Consider the following 20,055-nt stretch of genomic DNA (forward strand, 5'->3'; position numbering starts at 1 on the left):
GGGGGGAAGGGGTCAGGGTAGGGAAGGAAAAGGTATCATAATGATAATCAACATCTATTAACAGTTAGGATTTTATGACTATCAGGAAACAGAAAACCTAAAAACCTAGACACTCCGTCTCAAGTAACACAAGTGTAGAAAGAGGCAGGGTGGTACCAGTGCAGTAAACCAACCCAGTACGGGGACCCAGCCTCCGTCATGTAGACTCTGAGCTAATGCAGCAGCATCTCTGATGATTAGAATTCCATTCAGACTTTCTGTTTCATTTTAGGAGTTTTTGTAAGTTCTGTTTTTCTAAGAAATTCACTATTTCATGTAAGGTTTCAGCTCTATTAACATAAGACTCTTAAGAGCATTTCCCCTTTTTATTGATCTGTGCCGTATCAGTAGTTGTATTTATGTCATTCCAAAAATTGTTTGTGCCTTTAAAAAAACAAAACAAGACAAACAAAAACATGCATGTGTTTATCTATTTTATTATCTCAAATCAACTCTTAGTGTTTTCATCTCCACTATGAAATCTGCTTCCAACTTCACTATTTTTCCCCCTTCTTATTCTTTTCTTCCCAATACCACTCCTAGATTCAAGTAAGAGGGTCCCTGCTCTGCACCACAAGCTTTTGAGGCCTGCATAGCACAATTAAAAATTAACAAAAATAAATTTATTAAAGATGATGTGGCTGTGACTGTCAATTTAGATACAACCTGCCCTGTGATATACAATATGTTCATTATCATCCAGTCCCATGTTGTACTGTCCATTACAATTTCTTCTGTGACCCGGGAGTTATGTGGAATCACGCCTGCACATTTTCTGATGTACAGGGTGTTTAAGGAATCCTTGTGAGTGCTTACTCTTCTGCACACACTTCAGAATGATTTCATCCAAGGGGTGAAGGTCACGTGTGGAGGGCTGCTCCCAGCCCGCTGCACGCACTGGCAAAGCACGGCTCCCTCAGGCAAAGAGATGCCAGCAGTGGGAAGCTGGCCGGAGCGCACCGAAAGGGAAAGGTCGGAGGGGAACGGGTGGGCAATGACATCCTCTGCCACCATGATATTCACACTACTGTGTGTACTCATTTCCCGTATACTCTTCCACTGTATTGTTCTGATCACCTCCTTTCTTTATACCAAAGACAACACCTAATAACATTGTTTGGCACATTACTTTTCGTCACCAAAAAGATCTTGGAGAGGTTCCCATAAGAGACACAGAAAGCTTCCTAATTCAGGTCAGAGCTGCGTGATATTTCATTTCAGAATGTAACATAACTAAGTTAACCAGTTATGTCAACTCCTTTATGAAAATGAGGCAACCACAGCTTCAAGGCCAGCTACCACTCTAATTTCCAGATCCTTCTTCAGATCCTCTCTTACTTTGCTCAGCTATGGACTTAAAAGGAAATTTGTTACACTTCATGAATCATTTCCAGATGTTTTAGACATGCTGGGTTTTCAGGTGTCTAGGTGGCTCTATTGTTCAAAATGGAAGTCTAATCCGTGCTCTGTCCAGCCTTCCATCAGCCATTTTTGGGACCCCAGGCACTTTGTCCTCATCCTGTCACCTCACGGTTGTAGACAGCACAACCACTGTCATACACAGGAAAGGAAAATGGCTTTCTCCTTCCATAACTAAAAGCAAAACAAAACAAACTTTTTTAGAAGAACCCCCAGAAGTCATCCACTTAAATCTAATTTGCCAAAACCTAGTGACTGTCTAGCACTAACCACGAGGAAAGCGGGGAAAACTGGGCAGAGAACGGGATCATAATGACGAACTCAGGTCAATCATGCTTCACTCCCAGGGGGTACTTAGCCACTCCAAAGAATAGTGTGATTAACAAGGAAGAAGGGCTGTTAAGTGGCCAATGATGAGAATCTGCCACAATACCTCAGATGGAATGAAAAATATAATTGTAAGCAGCTGAGAGTGAAAAAATGATTTTCAGTAACAGTGATCGTTTCAGTTCAGTAAAGATACTGCACGAAGAAGAAAATACATACAGTATCTTCGATGCCTAGTCTAGGTATATCTAAGAAAGTCGAAATACCACTCTTGGAACAAATGACTCATACATTTCAGAACACAAAATTTAAGGCCCATCCTCAAAAACACTTTTCTGCATTCCACAGTTTCCAGAAGGCAAAACTCTAATATAACCAATGAAATAATAATTACCAACCACTTTTAAGAAAAATAACTTTCAGGGTTTTTGTAACCTCTGATAAAATTAAACAGCTCCAAATGTGAATCACGATGTATTCTATCAGCTGTCAGGATAAAGCAGAATCAAACTGAGTAATTGGGATGAAGCATTTATTCCTTGAGTAATAAAATAATTTCTGGATAATAAGCTCACAACATTAATGACTACATGTACAGAAGCTGAGAAAAGTAACACATGTACCTACATTCAGGGTGTTTCTCATTAGACACAGTCCCTACCTGTTTAGAGTAATTTTGCATAGTAGGTAATAACGGTGCTTTATGAATTTTGAGGATTTCATTTGCCAAATAAATAAACTAAAAAACAAAAACTTTTCATATCTTTATTTTATTTTATTTTAGAGAGAGAGAGAGCATATGCTCAAGCAGGGAAGGAGTAAAGAGGGAGAGAGAAAGAGGGGGGGGAGAGGGAGAGGGAGCAGGTGAGAGAGAGAGAGAGAGAGAGAGAGAGAGAGAGAGAGAGAGAACCCCAAGCAGGCTCCACACCGAGTGCAGAGCTGAACATGGGCTCGATCTTATGATCTCAGCCACAACCTGAGCCAAAATCAAGAGTCCAACATCTAACTGACTGATTCACCTGGCTCTCCAAAAGTTACTTTGTGCTTTGTGTTTTTAAGAGAGAGAGAGAGAAAGAGAGAGAGAGAATCCTAAGCAGGCTCCGATGCTCAGCACAGAGCCCAACTCGGGGGGTGATCCCACGACCCTGGAATCGTGACCGGAGTAGAAACCAAGAGTTAAACATTCACCTGACTGAGCCGCCCAGGTACCCTTCATATCTTTAAAAATCTCCACAGAGATCAGTTTATCTGGTGTAACAAAAGACTCTCCTTGTACTTCCATGCAGGATTGAGTGAGCATATTTTTTTTAACTTAGTGTAAGTTTTCAAGCTGTTGCTATTTTTCCAAAAGTATTCAAAAAGAGTAGATAAATTATCATTGGTCAAATACAACTGTAAGTTCAACTGGTGAGGTATCTTTCAGTGAAGTCTGATTAGATTAATGCAGCGAACTGCACAGCCGCGGTGATGTCTTGCGGTGACTGACCTTGAAAGATCTTAGAGAGCGCTGTTAGGACCTGTAGGTTGTGGCCATCAGGGAGTAAAACTTTACATCACAATCTTTCAGAAACTGACCTCCCAAGCAAGACTGCTTCAAAGAGCAACGTGATGTTTCACCTCAGATCCTTCAGTCCTCACAGGGAGCGGAGAAGCCACAGGCACAGGAGTGTGTGTGTCTGTGTGTGTGTGTGTGTGTGTGCATGCTATCCGTACACACATATCTGTGATACAGTCATTTCATTCTGAAAAACTGCATAATCAAAATGAAATCTAACAGCAGACAGAGAAATGGTTCATTTCAATGTTCAAATCGTTGTAGAAATGTATTGTATCAAATGGTAACGTTAAATGAAAATGTGCCATAAAGCTAACCAGATTACGTGACCTTAAGTAATATAATACAATTGGTGCTGTGAAAACACAATTAAATGAGATGTGAAAGCAACTATAAACAGTCAGGTTTTAACTTAACCTGACTTAACAGCAACCGTCTTACCATTGCCTTTAAAACTTTTATATTGATACACTCATTGAAATTTCTAATACTGTTCGTGAACGATATTCACTTAGTGATATCAGAATACAAAACACTGAATTATATAAGGAAAAATACACTCTCGATTAGAAAAATACACAATATTTTTGTCCCTCAAACGGCATTTTAACTTTATAATCCCAAGCAAAGTGACTTGAGCGCTAACTGTTATTCTACCTGATAATCTGAATTCTCAGACATGAGGCATGGTTTTCATCCGCCAAACAAGGTATTCTCTGAATCCCCCAAATAACTACTAAGAACAGCAACCTACATTTAAATCCCAAGGTCTTGTCTCCCTAGTGATTGCCCCACCTACAAGCAAGACAGACATGGCTGCTGAAGCGAAAGTGAGCACGACAGTCATGCCCTCTCTCTAACAACCTGTCTGCCCTAACTGCGTTATCAGCCTGGCACTCCCCACTCCTGCTTAAACCAATGCAGCCCTACACAGAAGGGCCCAGATTGGTAGGAACAACAGGTACATAAACCACAGTAGGATAATCTTCCACTGTTTAACAAGCAGGAGACACATGGCCATAAATATGGATACAATAGGGAGATAGGGATGTTCAGTACTCTACTTGGTCCTCATCAGATGCAATCAGTATTTCTCATCCATCTTTCCCGTGTGTCCCATAAGAATCTCTGATAGGCATCTCTACTTCGCACTTCCTGACAAATCAGAATTCACAACTGAGTCCTGTGTCCCCATAATCTATTCATCCTTTAGGCAAAGGTTACCAACTCCACACCGTGTTCCTACTTCGTAACATCAAAACCAACTCCTCCATTTTCTCATGCTCACATTGCACTTGCCTGTCTATCTCTACCTCAACAGTCTTTAAAGCTTCAAGGGCGCAGATCTTGGTCACCTCCGTCTTTTCAACCTCAGCTCCTAGCACAGAGCAGACACAATAAACTAAACTAAAACAGCACACGCACTAAAAGAGACACTGGAGCTTATGGAACAACAACAACAACAACAAACGTGCCCAAGATCAACTCTTCTCTCAGGCCAAAAAATGTCATCCACACCCACACACGTGCATATGATAAAATCACAAGACAAATGAGCAAAGGCTTGTAGGTTCAAAATGAGGCCATTTTCCTACTAGCCGATGTCCTCAGAGTGTAAAATGTACCCTGCTGCTCTACTGTGTCTAAAGGGACATGTCCTTAGTCAGACTGACCAATTCCATGGCTGGAGAAAATCTCCTAGACGCTGACAGAGAAGCAACATCCTCACAACAAGTACATTAAAAACAGGCTGACAACGCAGCCTGAGCTCTGATTACCTGTACTGTTCACTGATGGGAATATTCTGGGAGAAGTATAAAGCCGATGTGCGTGCTCTCCAATGCCATTTCTTTGCAGGAAGGGAATAAAGGACACAGTCTTCTAACTCTTCTTGGAGCAGATCCGCCAGCTGTTTATGGGACCCTCCATAGAACGCTTCAATGATGAGAATACTCATAGGTCCTTTTAAGACTTCACAGATTCTAAATAATAAGCAAAAAAAATATTTGTTCCAACATATATATGTGTGTGTTTATAAAGACATTTTTAAGTAAAAAGAAGTTAAAATAGTGTACCCAAAAGGCAAATACAAGTAATTTAAAGACACTTATTTTTTTTTAAATATGCATGTCCCACTTTTTAAAAAAAGTGTATTAATGCTTAGGATTTATATTTTTGCAATCAATACCTTTACATCATTTTTGTTAATAAGAGGAAATAACGGATGCTTATTTTTCTGTTTTCCTCATGCCCTAAGATTGCTTCCACAATGACTCCGTTTTTTCTCCAATCCCAGGAAGTTTAAAGCCCTCTCCTGCTATGATCACTCACTTCCTGGTTGGAATGGCTTCGACCCTGACTCAGTAACCACAGAAGTGGTTGGCCTAGAGCTCTACTACTCTCAGACAGTCACTGAACTCATCTCCTATGACTTCCACTCCAAGAGTCCTTCATTTGTGAGGACCTTTTCAACTCAGAAATTTTCTGACTCTGTCACTCTCATATTAATTCACCTTTCAATTCACCAGCTATCACTGCCCCCAGTGAACCATATTTAACCAAAAAAAGCACATGGGGAACCTGGGAGGCTCAGTCGATTAAGCATCTGACTTGGACTCAGGTCATGATCTCGCAGTTCATGAGTTTGAGCCCCGTATCGGGCTCTGTGCTGATAGCTCCGAGCCTGGAGCCTGCTTCAGATTCTGTCTCCCTCGCTGTCTGCCCCTCCCCCGCCCGCACAAGTTTTCTCTCTCTCTTTCTCTCTCTCTCTCTCTCTCTCTCAAAAATAAAGAAAAGAGGAAGAAAGCACATTCATATTCACATCTCAATTCTCTAGTATTAAAAATCTTAGGATATAATTTCTTGAGACACTGCATGTATCTTGACCACTTCCCACTATCACCAATATCCCACCTGCAAAGGTAAACCAACAAAGTGGAGTAAAGCTATATGCCTATGAACCAGCAAGGCTTCTACAACCTTTCTGCAAACAACCATCCCATCAAGAGAGATAAAGTAATGTTGTTATTAAAGATAGTAAAATTTGGGGCTCCTGGGTGGCTCAGTTGGTTAAGCTTCCAACTTCAGCTCAGGTCATGTTCTTGCAGTTTGTGGGTTCGAGCCCCAAATTGGGCTCTCTGCTGACAGCTCAGAGCCTGCAGCCTACTTCATATTCTATTCTGTCTGTCTGTCTCTCTCTCTCATAAATGAATAAGCATTAAATAAATAATAAAACTAAAGACTTCGCAAAATTTTCATCGCAGAGAGTTAGCTATCAAAGCAATTTTTTGGTTTAATAAAATGACTTTTGTTAATGTGCTCAGAGAAATAAAAATATGTGTGAATGTAAAAAAAGTCCACATACATTTCAAATTATATGCTATTTCCTGTAAGAAGTAAGGAAGAAACATCACTCTGTACATAAATACTACACTGTTAAAAAATATTCCAGATTTTTAAATTTTCCTTTATGATTTAAGTAAACACCATTCATTAAACAGAATATTGCTTTTCTTAATAATGTTGTTCCACAAAATTATTAGTCTCAACAACTCAATGTTGCTTTTCATTAATAAAACTCTACTTCACCTTGTTCAATCAAAGCAATGCCTACTTAACATTGCATTTCAAAGCAAAAAGTCTCAGATGGTTCTCAAAGAAACAACTAGAGTGAAAAAAAGCTTAGTTCTTGATGTCTGAATCTTCCATTGAGCATTTTTGGAGAAAAATATATAAGTACATAGTTCAGTCATCTACAGAATAAGAAGCGGTGTTCCTCGGTGGAAAAGACATGAACCTTGCGGCCAGGGAGATACAAGTCTGAAGCTCAGCAATGTGCCTTAGAGCTGAGTGACTTGGGCAAGTTACCCAAGGCTGTAGGACTCAGTCTCGCCTTCTCTAAAATGGGAATAACAATACCAACCTCAGAGGTGTGCTGTGAAGATAAAATTGAAGCATAGTAACTAACAGACAGTAACAAGATATTTTGCCCCTCCCAGTATTAGTACAAATCATCTTACTTAAGGGGGAAAGATATCTTTGAATTCTCCTAAATTTTAAAATCAGTAATTTTCAATCACGGTCACCTCTCAACCAAGGACAGTGGGAAAGGTGGATACACATAAGCATTTGAAGTACAGTGAGTGTTACTCATTCATCATCAGCAGCTTGTATTTCAAATAAGAATGTGAGAGCCCCACAGGTATTGTGGGAAGAAGTTAGCTCAGGGGCTGAGCTATGCAGAAGCTTGGTCTTTTTCAGGCCAGTTGGAGACTACCTCTAATAAATGCAATGTTCAATAAGATAAATTTAAGAAAATGGTAGTCATTAATCCTTCAAATAATGGAACCTTCTACAAAGTTAACCAAGAGAACAGTATAAGGCAATCTTGAAAATTATATCAAAGGTTCTAAGACAGACTAAAAGCAGTTAACATTAATTTGCTTACTAGATCATACCACATATATCTCTATCTAGGTTTATTTCCTCTGATTTAATCACACTAAGGTGTCTATGCCCTGTATATCCTTAAAAGGTTGTTGTAGGGGCGTGTGGGTGGCTCAGTCGGTTAAGCGTCCGACTTCAGCTCAGGTCATGATCTCGCGGTTCGTGAGTTCAAGCCCCGCATCAGGCTCTGTGCTGACAGCAGAGCCTGGAGCCTGTTTCAGATTCTGTGTCTCCCTCTCTCTCTGCCCCTCCCCCACTCACGCTATCTCTCTCTCTCTCTCAAATATAAATAAACATTAAAAACAAATTTTTAAGAGATAAAGGTTATTGTAAAAATGACCTGAGATATTTCCCCAAGTGATGGAATGTGATCTAAGCCACTCCAAAGAATATTTCACTCATATAACCTCAAAGAAAGCAACATCAATATTAGAAGGGAAAAAAGCTTTCTGTATTCTTCAGTCCTTTGCTCCTTTTCATGATTAATCTAGAGCACATATCATGCCATATATTTACAAATGTTTCTTATGGGTCTGAATCATGAGTTATCTGCAAATCATAAGCCAATGTGGAGGCAGTATGTGTAGGTGCTGCTAGAGATTCAAGACATTCAGTAAGCAGAACTGAACACCAAGCATGTGGGAGGTCGAAAAATAGAAAAGGGGAAAAAAAGATTATAGCTATAGTAGATTTCCACCCCTTTAATAGCTCAGTAAGAAGAGTGAAATGTACAGGTTTGAACTAGCATTTACTTGAGCATTTTTCTAGTGGCCAATGGGTGTGCCTGCATTTTGGGTATTTTTCTAGGGAGAGTAACTATGTCCTACCATCTCTGAAAACTATACTTAGTGGCTTTGATTCATGGAAATTTGTTCTGCTTGTTTTGTGGAGACAGACATATCCTGGCAGTTCCCCTACTTACTTCTATTGCAACTTTTGTGGCAAGAAGAAAATGTGTTCTTCCCTGTAGTCTTCTTAAAGCACAACCTGGAAGAAAGATGATTCCCATTAGGTGCAAGTAAAAGAGAGGAAGCTGATTTTTAAATATAAGATTCAAACCAAATGTCATTTATAGCACATTAAAGAGCAGTGCAAATACTCTTGCTGTGCTTGAGTTTTTAGAAAGCACTGCTTGAAACAAACGAGCATGAGGTTGGAAAAAAAAAAAAACACTTTGTTAAAAAGAATTTTTGCTGTTATGCTGGAATTTGGTAAAAGATAAAGGGAGTACATTATTTGCTCATTTTAGCAACAGTCCCAGAAAACTGCAGGTGGTCACCCTGACAGCACAGATGCTCCCAAGCACAGGTGAACAGGTGGATACAGACATCAGGCACCACTACCAATAGCTCCTAGGGAGTGAACGCTGGGGAGCAGCATCCTCAACACTGAAAATGCTTCCTCCGAAGCAAGGAGAGGGTCTCCTTTATAGCCTGAGGCTGTGGCCAGGTGTTTGCCAAAACATGGTAGGCAAGCCTAGACACAGCCAAAGGTCTTACATAGGTGCCTGAGTGTTCATCCATCTGTTAAAGCATTATCACAAGCACCACCGCAGAAAAGGAGTAAGGATATCAGAATTAGGGGTGTGGCATTTATTTCAAAGGAAAAACAACAACTAGAGAACTTCTCATGTGAGGAGCAAATACCGATCAGAAAGCCCATGTCCTTTCTGCATGACACTAGACTGCTAATATTTTATAATGTAAAGAAAAAAGTAAATGGCCAATCTACTCTTGCTCCCAAAAAGAACATACAAAGTGTGTCAGATAAATTTTTATCAACTTTTAAGTTTTTCTGCTTAACCCAGTGAGCTTCCGTTAAAAAAAAAAAAAAAAAACTCATTTCTTCAGCATATTTTATTCCCCAATGATGCCAGATGAATGAGAATCTACTACACTATTAAAGCTTTATGAAAGTTTAATTCATTATCAATACTATGATTTAATGATACATGGCTAAATGCTACACATTAAATTGGCAATATAAATGAGTCAAAGTGATATCTGTGACATAGGAATTTTAAACCACTTCAAATTCTATTTAAGATCACCAGAGGTCAAATGATCTATCGAAGAATTGTCTGCCTTCCGAAAAATTTATATTTACGATTAAAAGCAGACACGTAGTGAAAAAAATCACAAAAATGTTTCATATGAACATTTTGACCAAAATGAAAAAGTGCCATTAGTGTCATCTCAATTAAAAACTAATAATGCATTGATAAGATCACCAAGAACAAAAGTAGCCTGAAACCAATGCTGTGAATATTTTTAAATTTTTATTAAAACTTTTTGTCACTGTACCTGCATTTATTTTAAGCTTGACCCAATTTCTTTATTCCCTGAGCCATTTTCAAGGTGAACTACATTTTAGTCTACCTCCTCTAGCAGTTACAACTGCTGCCATAGTTATTTTTTTAACAGTAGACAGAAAGGAAATTTGCAATATGCCAATGATTTATTGAAAAAGATGTGCTAAGTATAAACACATCATGTGAATTTTTAAAACAAAACCTAAATCACATTAGAAACCCATAATTAGCCTTCATATATGATGTCAATTCAGTTACTTATAATATTCAAATAATTTTCCAACCAAATACCAGGTAATAATTTTAAATCAGAGGAACTGTTGTATTAATAAATTCCACAGACACCTTACTGCTATTAGCTGTAGGAAGGTATGGTTTCAGTGATGATGGTTTTAACGGTTTGAATCCCACACACATGAGAAATCGATTCCACAGGCTAATCCACACATGGCTTGATACCTTACACTTCAATCGGTTGCTCCAAATATATTTTCTATTTGGCTATACACAATATTTTTAAAAGTTCAGTTTGGCAGAGCAGAAACCAGTGAAGTGAAACACTAAATGCCGTAAGTTGGGGAAAATAAAATTTGAGTAGGACTTCCCAATAGGTCATCAGAGGTTTACCTGGTATTTTCTTACTGACCCTGTCCCTTCTGCACCTCCACCCACCAACTCCAACACGCTGGCTTCTATTTAAAAAGCCACAATAACCCAGCAGGGTAAAATAGGGCAGTACTGAGAAAAGTTAGTATTACCCTCCAGCCCACTCACTTATTTTAATGATTCATCAGGGAAACCCCGGTTGTTAAAATGTACCTGAAATTATCTTATTATATACTAAAAAATAAGCATAAAAAGATTTCTGCTTTGAAACCTGTCACTACCAATTCCCCTAACAACCTAATAAGGGTGAATATATAGTAAAAATACATTTTGCTAAAAGGAGTGTCCTCAAAGTATTACACTACAATCAATATCATATGGAGGGGTAGAGTGGGGGGGGGGGGGGGACAGAAGTAAGCAGATCCTACAAAAAGCTATTTTTGAAAAGCTTTTCATAAAAATCAGGCATAGCAAATCTATCCTATCTCCTAGAACCTCAATGTAATCTCTGAATACTAAAAGACAATCTGGTATTAAATGCAGCGTAAAAACCTTACAATCCTAAAACTGTAGGCCCTGGCAATATTCTACACAATTAAAGAAAGTTTGGCTAACAGTAAGGAATGAATCAGATTCCTGAACATTAGTGTGAATTAAAGATAATGCATGAAGGAAACTGATCATTACTCCATTATTTGATAATGGGCATACAACCCAACATTTATCATAACTTGTGTACTACTGTGTGTACTTAAATAGCAGCATTAAAAATAAAAATCTTGGGTTCATGCTGAAAATGATGTCCCACTGTATTCATCCATTGTCCCACAGTGCTATGAGTGTTCCAATTTCTTCAGCTCCAACTTTAGTTTCCTGTTGTGGTCACGAAGAACTAAGGATTTATGCACCAAAACCAAGATTTGGTAAGAAGACTTACATGCCATCTTATTTGTGACACAATTTGAAGTAATTTTCAAGTGCACTTTTCCAATTTTTTCATTTGCTAGGATCTTCTATACGTGTTCTTTAAACATTACAATCTGATATGCATATATGGCTATGTAATTTCCCCTAACAAATATTTTTATTCTTTCTCAATTTGGGATTTTAACTTTCTGTTTAGAACTGTCAGTCACTTATTCCATGACCTGAATTAATACAAAGTCTTGGTTATAACTGTATCAAAGGCAAATTCAACAACTACTTATTCGTACTGACACTAGGACATCATTCACTTGTTTTCAAATATGCATAATTTCCACAAATAAAGAGATGTGTATATATTACAAATTCACTACCTTACATTTTTGTGAAGTTATATTCCACATTGCACAACAAAGCTGTAACTATGAAATTTTTTGTGAGATGTTTACCGGTTTAATATCACTGACAAATAAAATCCTAATCCTCTTTCAATTTTCCATTGCTATTAAGTTCACGAAACATTTCAAACTATAAAAGTAGTAATGAATTAGTTCTCCTGAATACTAAAAATATTCTCAATTTGCCGACATTTTAAAATGTGGCAGTGTATTTATGAATGAGTAGAAACTTTTACGCTAGAAAATCATCTCATCGCTCATTTGAACTATTCCATTGCCCTTCTCACTAGGCCTTCATGCTGCCACATCATCTGGTTCCCATCACACCATTCTCCGTATTCCAGCTACAGGTAATATTCCAAAATGCAAATCTGATCATGAGGTGACATGCTAAAAAAACATCAACGTCTCTGTCACCAAGGATAAAGTCCAAGGCCTGCTCACCTTGCTTTCCTGGCCTTTCCTTTCTCTTTACCACAGCCCTGCTTCTCCCTCTCCACTGGGATCTCTCTTCCCCCACTTACCCAGACCCTGCCTTGTTGCCTTACCGAGCGCTCACACTCTCCTAGTTAATTAACACTTCTGTGATTTCACACCTTTCTCCCTTTGCCATCAGACTCTTCATGTTCACCTCAGGAACTAGCCTTAAATTTCGGCTAAACTAAATCAAGCAGCGAGTATAGCAAAACACACTATATTCTCTTCCAAATACTGATTCTCTTTCCGTACTGTCATAGAAATGAGAATTTATTAGATTTCTTTTCATGTAGATATGAGTTTATCTTAATCTACTTATACAAGAGAAGTAATGATAAAAGAAATGGTAGAAACACCACAAGTGATTGCATTCTGGGCCAACGCAAGTTTCATGGTCTAAAAGAATGAGTATCTGTGAGATCCGTGAATGTTGAAAATCACCTGCAGTTTTTTAATCTGCTTGGTCTATCATCATCTTAGTTGAATACTAGCAGTGGAAGCAGGATGAGAAGCCAATTCCCTCACCATAAATCTAGAGATCCCATTTCACATTGAGTAATTATACTTTTATTTAATGGGGAAGGGAAAAAAAGGCATTTTTAAATACTTTCTGCCATCAACTATTCATTTTATAAAAGTCTGACAAGATGAATAATGTATTTGCTTTCTCAGGATGGCATTTCTCCAAGGCTTCCACCTTCCTGAAATGGGCTGCAAATCAGTCCAGTGGGAGAAAATTAGATTATCTGACCCATTCATATATGGATACCTCAGTAGGAAAGTCAAGGTGTACCACAGAATCCTAGGTAGAAAGAATGCGGGAGCCATTGACCAACAGCTTTTCTTTTATAGAAAAAGAGTATTGAGCAGCACAGAGTAAGGGACAGAGCAAGGGGTTAAGTCCAGGTCTTCTGACCCCATGGTCATTTATCTTCCCCATTATACTTCATTGCAGGTATCTGGTAGGATGTAAGTAAAAGGTGCATCCATTTTCTAGTCTTTGGAGTTTGGGGATTAAAAAAATCAATGTTTAAGAATTATATGTAAATGATATATATTGCAGTATTTTTTTATATGTGTGTGAAATATAAATGTCAGTATAAGATGATAAATATATGTATCGCATATTATATTTAATCATAACTCCCAATAATCTGTACATCTAGGATATCAGTGCTATAAACCACACAATATGGTTATATAGAATACCATATAGTTAGAGTGATAAAACTCAAAACTTTTGTTCTAATCTCTTATAACTCCTTCCAGAGTCCTGCATAATCATCCTTTCCCTAATCCCACAACTTTTATCCCTCATGCCCCAGCTCCAGACTAAGGCCTTTTTGATAGGGCGGTAGACTTTAATGACGAGGAAGGAAGACAATATCCGAGACTCACATGACAGGAGGGTTTGAAACAGGAGACGAAGAGGTCAGCCATATAGATGCGCTCAGTTTATTTCATAATTTACTACTGTCACCATCAGACAAAGTCTGAGTCTCCCCCCTATAACAATCTGTAGTACTTCTTTGTACTTAACACTTGTAGGATGTATTTATACGAGTGACCACATAATATCTGTATCCCCTACTGGATATTAAGTTCCAAAAGGACAGTGACCAGGTCTGCTTGCTTACCACTATATCTCAGCACTTAGCAAACAGAAAGTGTTCAACACTCTCTTTGAGTCAATAAACCATAAAACTCTTTAGCGATTGCCTTGACAATTTCTTCTGAACTCATCCAAGACCTTTATTATTATCAACTACAAATAATCACCCCTTCCTACCACTAATTACTACTTACAGAGAGAACTTGACGCACACATTCTATCACCACCTAAAATATAACAGGTGGCATCTTATTGTATTCAAAATGTCACACCTCATTCTAAGGAAAAATAGTTCTGCCCCAGCAGCCCTACCCAGGGATTTAGAAGCCAAGTTTCACATGCCATGGGCATCTATTCTCTCTAACCTTTCTAGACTCCATAAGAATATTTAACACAAGGACAGTCAAGACTATGACCTAGAAGGATTCAATTGGTTTAATCATTAGACTGGCATTTCTTTCTTGGTCAGAAGCATTATCTTGTTACCCTACATTGGCTTCTATGACAAATTTTAACTCAGACTTGGATTGTGTAAGATAATTATAAATATACATACCAAATGAGTTTAAAATAAAATGACTAACAGATTCTTAACTATACTGGCGCTAGAGAGTCTCGCTCTAACATCTTTTAAGAACTTAATCCATCTTAACTAAATAAAAAATTGTTGAGAAGTTTCCCTCTCCAAGTGGGAGGCACATATCACATTTTCAGTTAATTTTGAAACAGAAATAGCAGAGTTACTCTAACACACAAACATTCTCAACGTCCTATTTGAAGTACTGCAACCCAAGCAAACATGGGTGGCATTCCCTTGATGGGTTGAAACAAATGTCACCAAGTATAAAGTTCTGGATTTACTCACTTCCAGAGAAAAAATGAAAAGGACATAATCTCACAACTCAATCTATTTATCAGTGAGAGAAATCAACTTGCAAGAAATACAAAATCCTAACAGCTCAGGAGGCAAAAGAATATCAGGTAGACACATGGAAGAAGAAAAAGAAATTTCCATAGAGGCCTGAAGGCCTAGAACTAGATATTCTTAAAAGTATCAATGTTAGACACCTTTAATATTCACTTCAAATTAGTGAAAGTCACCGTGCAGTGACAGACTTATTTAAATAGTCTTGGGAAACGTGAGGTGAGGTCAGTATCAGAATCTATTTATAAATAAGTAAGTAAATAAATAAAGGACATAAACTCTAATATCCTTTAAGGTCCAAATCAATAAAACTATGCTTTAAAGATGTATCAATTAAAATGTTTAGTGACACTTCTCTCACCTCCAAAGTTCCACCTAATTATCACAATTTATTTATTAGAGGTAGGACTAGTTTAAAGTATATTTTCTTCTATTTATGTACTACAGCAGATCTTTTCTAGCTGCCATATCCTTGAGAAGAATCTTTTGATTTGCCAGTGGTCTAAGTCATTTGCTCATGGTTTAAGAAGCCAACACTGGAAAAACTGGATAGATTCTAGAGATCGTTAATGATAAATTTTAAAAAGCCCAGAAACCCAGTTTAGACCAGGGCTGAGTAAATCTGGGGCTAAGAGATGTGGTAATGAGAGCTGTATCACTATTTTTAAGTATCACAAGGGGCATATTATTAGCTACCCACTATTATAAGAAAAAGAGTCAGTCTGATAATAATAGACTGGAATTTCTAAATCCTGAAAATATTTAGGATTGAGACTGTTGAGTAAAGAATAGGCATACAGAGACAACAGTGTATAATTTCTAGAAGGTCTACTATAGGTCTTTCTACAGAGGAAGCACAGGCTTGCCCCTATCATCTGACACACAAGTTTCCACTGACTAAAAGATAAGTAGCAACAGCTCAAAGTTTCCTGATTGGAGCAAGCACTATGACTTTTATCTATTTAGTGGCCTTGTCTGTCACTATTATCTCTTTATCAGCTGGTTTTTCAAGGAGACATTCCAATGACATAAATATTTTGTCTAATGAGGCTGAGACCCTACAGTACAGAATATTCTTTGCCAACTACCCAAAGCCATACTCTGCATCCTCATCATCTCTTAAGGAAGTAATTTCACATTTTGCAAACAGAGTGTTCAGACAGAGTAAAGTTGCTTAGGAGTTAATTAATTCCCCCTTGCATCTCTATCCGGCATGTATATGCACCATATCTGGGACCATACGTCTCTCTACTGGATTAATTAGCATTTGCAGTTAACAAACAGCCTGAATCACTGTAGAGAGAGATTATAACTTAAAACTCATAAAACTAGGTATATACTCTCTTGCATTTCATATAGCAGTTGTTCTACTGATCTTAGCAGAACTGAAGTTAAAAAAATATTGTTCACCCTCATCATTCCTCTTGCTCAATGTTTTAACGTCCCTTTCTCCTGCCTTGTGTCCAAACTATACTTGCCAGAATTAAATTGAAGATATTGGATAACCCCCTGCACATTGTTCAGAGTAAACGTCTGCCAGGCACAATGTGTTACCTCTCCCAGGAGTACTTGTATGTTATAAGGGGACAACAGGTGATGGCAAAATTTCAGCCATCTGCAGAATAGATAAGAATCGTTCGTGAATTAAAAAGACACTTCTCGAGGCACCTGGGTGGCTCAGTCGGTAAGCATCCGACTCTCGGTTTTGGCTCAGGTCATGATCTCACCGTTTTATGAGTTCGAGCCCCACATCCAGCTCCAAGCTGACAGTGCAGAGCCTGCTTGGGCTTCTCCATCTCCCTTTCTCTCTCTGCCCCTGCCCCATTTGTGCTGTCTCTGTCTCTCTCAAAATAAATAAAGAAACTTAAAAAAAAAAAAAAAAAAAAGACACTTCTCAAGGCCGGAAGGCTGCTACCTACTCTATCAATGCGTGAGGCTGTATCTGCTTTAAAGTATTAAAATGTCTTATCACATCTGAACGTAATATAAAAATCTTGAAAACTGCGATCTTTGGATTCAACAGTACCACTTCTGAGAATTAACATTGGAAATTATGAAGAATCTTTACTGAAGTCTTTGCCTCAAATTGCAAGCAATGAAAATATCCAACAAAAAGAAATTTCATAATTAAATGATTAATGATCAAAAATCATAATAAAAAGAACATGGAAAAATGTTTCTACCATTGCATGATTGCAAGTTATGAATATATAAAAATATATGATGAAATGACATAGAAACACGAGAGACTACACGTGAACACAGGTAGGCATAAATAATCATTTATGGTAGAACTGTGAGCCGTTTTGAATTTCTCTTTGTGTTTCATTTTATTCTTCAAGTTATCTTCACTGAATATATTTCAACTTGCAATTAAAAGAAACTATAAATTTTTTCTAACTTTAGGAAAGAGGCCAAATTGTTTGAAATAACAAACTACTTCCCAATTACTGAAGGCTTACTCCCCTCCAGGAGCTTGCCAGCGGTTTTCAAATTATTCTATTACTATTGCTATAAAGAAACTTATGAAAAATCAAATCAGCAAGGGTTAAACTAATGGGGCTACAGCTATTCATAAACACTATTAATTTGGTTTTGGAAATACTGCTTGTCTAATGTGTGAAATAAAAGAAATACTCAGTCGATTTTTAAAAGTACTTGAATTATTAAATAATTGTAAACAGATCAAGATCTTTATTTATCGGTAAGGAATGCAGAGCTGCACTCTGACAGAGAATATTAGAAACTAAAATACTATTTGGCACTTACAGTTTTGAATAGGGACAGATATAGTACAGACTCAGAGTTTTAAAGTTCAAGTAAAGTGTCAAAATTAATTTGTGCCTTAAATAATTAGATTTGTGTCTTGAACTAAGGGGGAAATATTTAATAAAGGTGCATAAAATTGAAAAGAACTTCTAGTTTCATACTTAATTTCCAAAATGTATTAAAAAAGCAGCAACATGGTATTGAGTAATCATCCATATGTGTTACACACGTTAAAGGAGGGACTGATTGCATAGTCAACTACTACAGACACAGTCTTGCAATTTTAAAAGACTGCCTCCTTTCATAATCACTCATATTTTTCCTATATTTATATACATGCAATAGTTGAATGGATACTCAATATACATTAACCCAACAGCAACTCAGACTTAGTAGAGAAATAGTTTTAAATGGAACCCCCAGGTCCTAGTACTTTTTACAATTTAAATGCTATGAAAACATGAAACATATTTCAAGTAATAAGAAAGTATTATTCCTGGAATTGTTTTTCCAGTGCAACAATTTCATCATAGTTCATCTTTAAAACCATCTATCCTGAAAATTTTAACTTAGAAATCTAGAAGGAAAAAGGAAAAAAAAAAAAACCTGCCATTAAAAGTATACAAATAATTAAGAATTAACCTCCACAAAACACAAAAGTACTAATAAAAATATGAAACTGCGAAAATGAGGGCCAAGCTTATCATTTTGTCTATTTTTAAAGGGACACTAAGAATATAGCGATCAACCTGTAACTTTCCATATTTTAAAATTAGCACCGACTTGATATGAAAAAGAAACCCTAATCTCAGGAAAGCACCATGTGGCATTTTTTAACTTTATGACCACTATGTTGACTCTCTGTCCCAGAGCAGATCACCTCCAGCATTAGTACTCTGACCTTACAGAAAAGTGACAGATAAAGTTTATGGTGAGAAAAAATGAGTTTTTATGGGTTTCCAAAAGGGAATTCTTATGACACTAAAAGCCATATAATAATATTGATTTGATAACCAACTTTTTTACAGCCAAATTACAGACTTAAGATTTCTGGAAAAATATCCAAGTGAATTTGCAGTAAAATACAATAAAATAGAAGCTTGGGCTCATGACTGGCAGTCTAGGATCTCTTTCCAAACTTTAAATATACATATAAAATAATTTTTTAAACCAAATCTTTAAAGTTTTCAGTGTCTCAAGATTTACCTTTTATGTTGGAACTGACTGACCCCTCCTCCTGACATTGATCAGGAAGCTGTAAGCGCTCAACTTTCTGGGAAAATAATTTCCATGCCTGTTTCTAGGTTTTTTCTGTCTTAAAGGCAAATGCACAATGTACAGAAACAAGGATTATTTTCTTGTAAAATCACCCTCAAAAATCAATTAGAATATTCAAAATATTCCATTCTCACAAATGAAAATAAGTTGCTTGCTGAAATGACAGTCTTCCATTTCACTGCCTTAAAAATTAAGCTGGCATGGATAATAAAAGTGTTTTCTGACTGGATATGTTTGGCATTCAAATATTTTTAAAACAAAAACTAATCCATAATTAGATTTCACAGGCGCAATCTATAGAAAACAGAATTTGTTTTTGTTTTCTGAGAGCAATACTAATGATTTGATATTATAAAAGTTATAACAACAATACCATTGCTTGCGTGAAGCTGTAAACAAACGGGCACACTTGTGTTTATTATCCTTTTCAGTCTGATCTTTACCATTCATTCATTCCTTTAGCAAATATTTATCGTGCCTACTATGCGCCCAGCATTGTTCCAGGTGCTTGTGGGTAAATTAGGTGACAAAACAAATGTTCCTGTTATCACAGGAAATTGCTTTCTAATTGGAGTAAAAAGACAATCATCAAGTAAATGTAGCTCAGAGGGTACAGGTGCTACTGAAAAAAAAAACAAGCACAAGGTAATGAAGGATCCGGTTGCCGAGGCCTGGGGCTGGGAAAGGGTGGTATTTTATATTGGGTTGTCAGAGGACACCTCCCCGATGAAATGGCATCTAAACAGAAACCATAAGAGTGGGGGTTGCTGAACAGATCTGGATCTAAAGCCTTCCGGGCAGCAGGCACAGCAAGATCCCGAGATGGAACATGCTTGGCATGTACGGAGAGTAAGAAGGTCTGTGTGACTGGAAAGCATAAACAAATGTGCTTTATTCAGCATTCACTGAATGACTGCATTCTAAAAGTTATGCTAAGTGTTTTTGATATCAAGATGACCCAAATATAGT

The 20,055-nt window shown here is 37.4% G+C and overlaps 1 protein-coding gene across 4 annotated transcripts in view; it reads right to left on the minus strand.

The window, feature by feature from the left end:
- The window catches only part of GTDC1 (glycosyltransferase like domain containing 1), a 292,832-nt gene that overhangs the window by 262,169 nt on the left and 10,608 nt on the right, over window positions 1–20,055 (minus strand). For all 4 annotated transcript variants that reach the window (XM_043576633.1, XM_043576632.1, XM_043576629.1 and 1 more), the window contains exons 2-3: window positions 8,709–8,773; window positions 5,119–5,322 (exon numbers count right to left, since the gene is read on the minus strand). In XM_043576633.1, coding sequence (XP_043432568.1) covers window positions 5,119–5,297 — 179 coding nt within the window. In that variant the 5' untranslated portion in view covers window positions 5,298–5,322; window positions 8,709–8,773. The remainder of the gene's footprint in view (window positions 1–5,118; window positions 5,323–8,708; window positions 8,774–20,055) is intronic.

The sequence above is a fragment of the Prionailurus bengalensis genome, chromosome C1, assembly GCF_016509475.1.
Source record: "Prionailurus bengalensis isolate Pbe53 chromosome C1, Fcat_Pben_1.1_paternal_pri, whole genome shotgun sequence".
Lineage (NCBI taxonomy): Eukaryota > Metazoa > Chordata > Mammalia > Carnivora > Felidae > Prionailurus > Prionailurus bengalensis.